Here is a 5,094-nt window from a genome sequence, read left to right on the forward strand (position 1 = left end):
AAGTGAGTTCCAGGACAGCCAGAGCTACACAGAGAAACCCTGTCTCGAAAAAAAAAAAAAAAAAAGACATCTAAAGTTCGGTGGTGACACGTACTAAAACCTACTGTTTTCACATATCACTTGCAATGGCACTCTGAAAATTTTTCATCCTAAAGACAAACTAGGTAAGGGTGCAAAGATGACTCTGAAGCTATATATAATATTTCAGAGGGTCATTAGAAACGACTATAAGCCAGCGGAGCCCATTTTGAGTGACAGTTCCCTGAAGCTTTCACCCCCTGACTCCAGGATACTCCACTTACTCAGTCTGCGCTGGGTTGCGGTGGTTGGTATTGGAGCAGAAGATGTTGGACTTGCGCGTACTATCGAGGAAGCCACTCACTGAACTGTCACGGAGCTCGGCCAGGGGCCGGGCCTCATGCTTGAGGTACCACTGGTGTGCTTCGAAGCACTTGCTGCAAATGAGCTGTTCACACTCGAAACACCAGAAGTCGGCCAAGCCTTTGCAGCGGGTGCACGCAGCCTGCGCATCTACGATCTGCCGGAACACCGCCAGGCGCCGCTGCAGGCTCTCGAAGAACACATTATCCAGGGCCTCCGCATTAGCATCAGCCGGCCCAGGCGCCTTGCAGATGGGGCACTGCAGGCCAGGCGCCTCCAGGCATCCGGAGCACAGCGTGTGCAGACAAGGCAGCAGTTTGGGGCACTTGGCTTGGGCCTGGCAGCTCGGGCAGCGCAGAAACTGAAATTCCTCCTGTATGGCTTGCTGGTGAAGCAAGGAGAGAAGTGAGGCCTACAGAAAGCCCAGATGTCTTGTCCCCTCCACTGGCCGCCCAATCCCTTCAGCTGGAGACTGGAGCGGGTAGGACCTCACATTCCATTCCAGGGAGTCATTGGATCATGTCCTGGCTTATCGGCACCCCAGTTCCTCATTTACTTCGAAACCTGCAGCTCTCACTGCACAATTTACTGGGCACCCATCTGCTTATTATTAGACTCATTAGTAGGTCCTGAGATACAAGATAGGATACATCTTTGCATTTAAGAGACTCAAGTTTGGAAAAGTATCAACTTCATATAAAGTGCTTAACAGGATTGGCAGGATGACCCTCAAAAAGTGAGACTTCAACTACCATATGTCCAGAGCTTCTACTTTTCATATATACTCATAAGAACTGGAAAAATATCCAAGCATATGATTATATACTAATGTGCCTAGCAACACCCCCACAAAAGTCACAGTGATCCAAGTGTAGCACATGAACGCATGAACAAAATGTGTCTGCAAATATAACGAAATAGTATTCACCCTGAAAGAGGAATGAAATCCTGATACATTCAACAACCTGGATGAACCTTGAAGACATAGTAAGTGAAATAATATGCCTGCCATAAAATGAGAAATATTGTGTAATTCCACTCATACAAAATAATAAGAATAGTTAGTTCATAGATATAGAAGGTGGAGCTATTGTGTAAATGGTTCAAAGTGCTCAATACCGTGGTGCCTGGCACATGAGAAATACCCATAAACCAGGCGTGATGGCGCGAGCCTTTAATCCCAGCACTCGGAGGCAGAGGCAAGCGATTTCTGTGTTCGAGGCCAGCCTGATCTACAAAGTGAGTTCCAGGACAGCCAGGGCTATACAGAGAAACCCTGTCTCGGAAAAAAAAAAAAAGAGAGAGAAGTACCCATAAATGTCAACTAGTATTTTTAATCCTTAGCTATATAATGCTAATAATAAAAAGTTAGGGCATTTAATCCCAGCACTCGGGAGGCAGAGGCAGGTGGATTTCTGAGTTCGAGGCCAGCCTGGTCTACAAAGTGAGTGCCAGGACAGCCAGGGCTACACAGAGAAACCCTGTCTCGAAAAACCAAAAAAAAAAAAAAAAAAAAAAAAGTTAGGGCAATGTGGCCTTATTTGTGTTTTGTGAAGGGAAAAATGAGTGAAGAATAATGGGATGCAGGTAGTTCCTTTTGGGGTGAGTATGTAAGGTTGAGGCAATACTCCCAGGAGGGCCATGATCTAGGCTTCCTTAGGAAAATGAGCTTGGTGGCGCATACATTAATCCCAGAACTCAGAAGGCAGGCAGGTGGTCTCTATGAATTTGAGACCAGCCTGGCTTACAAAGCAAGCTCCAGCCTGGCCAAGGCTACATCGTGAGACCCTGTATTCCAAAAGATAAAATAAAATAAATCCCTAAACCTCATACACATAAAATAAATCGATGAAAATCAAAAGAGAAAGCAGCTGCGTGAATCCTGTTGGTCTTAGCAGGCACTTTGGTCTGAGCCAGGTTCTGTTTGTTTGTTTTGTTTTTTTATGAAACAGGTCTTGCTGTGATGCCCTCAGCGGTCTTGAACTCTTTGTGGCCTAGGCTGGCCTGGAACTTGTCATCCTCCCTCCAGCCCTACCATCACAAACGCTATTGCTCCAGGGACTTACAACCACAGCTGAAAAACGGGAAGTGTTTGTGTGGGGGTCAGGGAGGGGGACTATAGTTTTGCCAAGTCTGGGACATGCCTTTAGCTCCAGGCCAGAGCAAATAAGACTCCTGGCCAGCCCTTCTCACAGGACTATAGTCTTTCATCTGAGGTAGGTGCTAAAAGGCAAGGCTTCAGGGAGTAGGAGTTACAATCCAACTATCCCCAGTTACATTCTAACTCATCCCGGTGTTTGTTTGTTTTTGACAGGGTTTCTCTGTGTAGCCCTGGCTGTCCTGGAACTCACTCTGTAGACCAGGCTGGACTCGAACTCAGAAATCCAGCTGCCTCTGCCTCCCAAGTGTTGGGTTTAGAGGCGTGCACCACCACCGCCCGGCCCCCGTTCCTATTTTACTCCAGGCTATCAGTTCTACCCCTGCCCAGCCAGGAGGATCAGGACCTTGGTGTCTCTTTAGGACACTAACTCACTAACTTACTTCTCTATAACGACCTTCTCCATTCTCAACTCCTCCACCAAAGTAAACGAATAAAAAACCCTAATAGCCCTACACCTTCTAACCCAGTAGTACCTCTGCAGGGCTTTGGCTGTGTTCATAGTCTTCGGAGGGTTCCTCTGGGGGAGGCATGGTGGGCGTGGGGGTCAGGGCAGAGTCCTGTTGTCGACAGGGAGATCCAGTGGGTGCAGGCACCTTCTGCATGGAAACTGGTTCAGTTTCCATTTCTTGATTAGGTCTGTGAGGGCGGGAAATGGGTCCCAGATCTGAGCCAGAAAACTGAGCGAGAGGTTGCCCGCGGAGAGCCCGCCTCCCGAGAGGAAGTGAGAGAGGGCTGGGCGGGTCTAGGGGCGGAGAGGCTGGTTCTGTAGTCTCCCTTCCAAAGTTAAGAGAAAGACTAGGGAGCTATGGAAGTAACTCTGGTAGAGCCAGAAAGGTTAACCAAACAAGCAAGTAAACAAGCCCGGCATGCGGGCACGGCTCATTAACAGAACAAGGAAAGATCCTGCCACGTACGCAGCATGCACACCAGGAGAGAAACAGAGCTGACTGACAGGCATTTCCCGGTCTGTGAGCTATTCGACTCATTCCACAGCTATATGTCTTTCTAGTTAAAAGCCAGGTAGAGAAATAAACTCCTCTTTGAGAGAGTGCACCAAGTGCACCCTAGTGGAGACTTCGACTCAGTACTGGGATGGGTTTGCCTGGAAAGGCATCCCTCAGCTGAGAATGAATGGAGCATGAGATAGAAAATGACCAGGGATTCAGTGTTGCTCAGACATTTTAAAGAGAGACAAACACTTGGAAAGAAGTGGAGGTCTGAAACAGGAGAGCCAGTTTGGGAAGTAGGGCCATTTTCAGATTTCAGATGGGGCTCCTGCGAAGTGATACCAGAGAAGATGAGATGAATCATAAGGTGAGAAATGGGCCAATTCTACATATGATCTGAGAGTTGGTGAAGGGTTTCTTACAACGTGTCAGCTGCGTCTCTTGAATGACCTTGAGGCAGGTGGCCTATGAGAAGTAACTGTGGGACACAGAGTTTGTTCTGAGTCAGTGGAAGGACCGTGGTGACAGAACAGTGTTGAATAGGTCTGATGAATGTGCATCCTACAGAGGTAGACAACAGGGAGGCAAGGGGAGAGCTGGCCAGCAGTGGTGAAGAGAACAAGAGATACAAAGTTAGCTTTTTGACCAAAAAAAAGCAATCCAGAAACTAGTGGGTGAGGAAAACACACACCTGCAGACACTCTCATTGGCCAGTGCCTTTAGCTTCTAACTTCAGTCTGTTCCCACCCACTTTTCTGGCCCCTGTGTGCCTATTCTCTGTTCCTATGTGAAACTGATTAGAAGGGATGGTAACAGGTCTCTGCTTTTTTAAACTTAGAGTTGGGGTGAGATGGGTTCTAAAGGGAGACCCAACATCCTGGAGACTGTGGAGGCCATACATCTAAGCTGACCAGTATCCCTTGGCCTTTAAAATTACTCCATCAAGAGCTGGAGAGATGGCTCAGTGGTTAAGAGCACTGACTGTTCTTCCTGAGATCCTGAGTTCAATTCCCAGAGTGGCTCACAACCATCTGTAATAGAATCTGATTCCCTCTTCTGGTGTGTCTGAAAACAGCTACAGTGTACTCATATAAATATATTGATTAAATATTTTTAAAAATTAGGCCATCAAGCTAAGATCAGTTATATTGTGTACAAATATTTGTGTTTTCTCTCCTTAATTTTTTTGTTATGTGATGTAACACCTATTAATAGACTGTCAATGGTTATCATATTGAAGTCTGAGATACTAAAAGAATGTTTCTAGGGGGCTGGAGAGATGGTTCAGTGGTTAAGAGCACTGACTGCTCTTCCAGAGGTCCTGAGCTCAATTCCCAGCAACCACATGGTGGCTACAACCATCTGTAATGGGATCTGATGCCCTCTTCTGGTGTGTCTGAAGACACTGTATGAAGTACACTGACATTGACAGTGTACTCACATACATGAAATAAATTAATTAATTAAAAAAAAAAAGAATGTCCCTCAAGGGACATTGTCATCTACTCTAAATTTTTTGTTTGCTTGTTTGTTTTTTCTTTTTTTGTTTTTGTTTTTTTTTTTTTTTTTTTTTTTTTTTTTTTTTTTTTTTTTTTTTTTTTTTTT

At 46.0% G+C, this 5,094-nt stretch overlaps 1 protein-coding gene across 4 annotated transcripts in view; it reads right to left on the reverse strand.

Moving 5' to 3' along the window:
• Pml (promyelocytic leukemia) overlaps window positions 1–3,254 on the reverse strand; it is a 32,471-nt gene extending 29,217 nt beyond the window's left edge. For 2 of the 4 annotated variants that reach the window (XM_021172691.1, XM_021172690.1), the window contains exons 1-2: window positions 3,016–3,254; window positions 303–766 (exon numbers count right to left, since the gene is read on the reverse strand). In XM_021172691.1, coding sequence (XP_021028350.1) covers window positions 303–766; window positions 3,016–3,165 — 614 coding nt within the window. In that variant the 5' untranslated portion in view covers window positions 3,166–3,254. The remainder of the gene's footprint in view (window positions 1–302; window positions 767–3,015) is intronic. The other 2 variants (XM_021172692.2, XM_029481760.1) reach the window with 1 other exon arrangement.
• Between the last annotated feature and the right edge of the window lie 1,840 nt (window positions 3,255–5,094).

Source organism: Mus caroli, chromosome 9 (genome assembly GCF_900094665.2).
Source record: "Mus caroli chromosome 9, CAROLI_EIJ_v1.1, whole genome shotgun sequence".
In the NCBI taxonomy this organism is placed as follows: domain Eukaryota; kingdom Metazoa; phylum Chordata; class Mammalia; order Rodentia; family Muridae; genus Mus; species Mus caroli.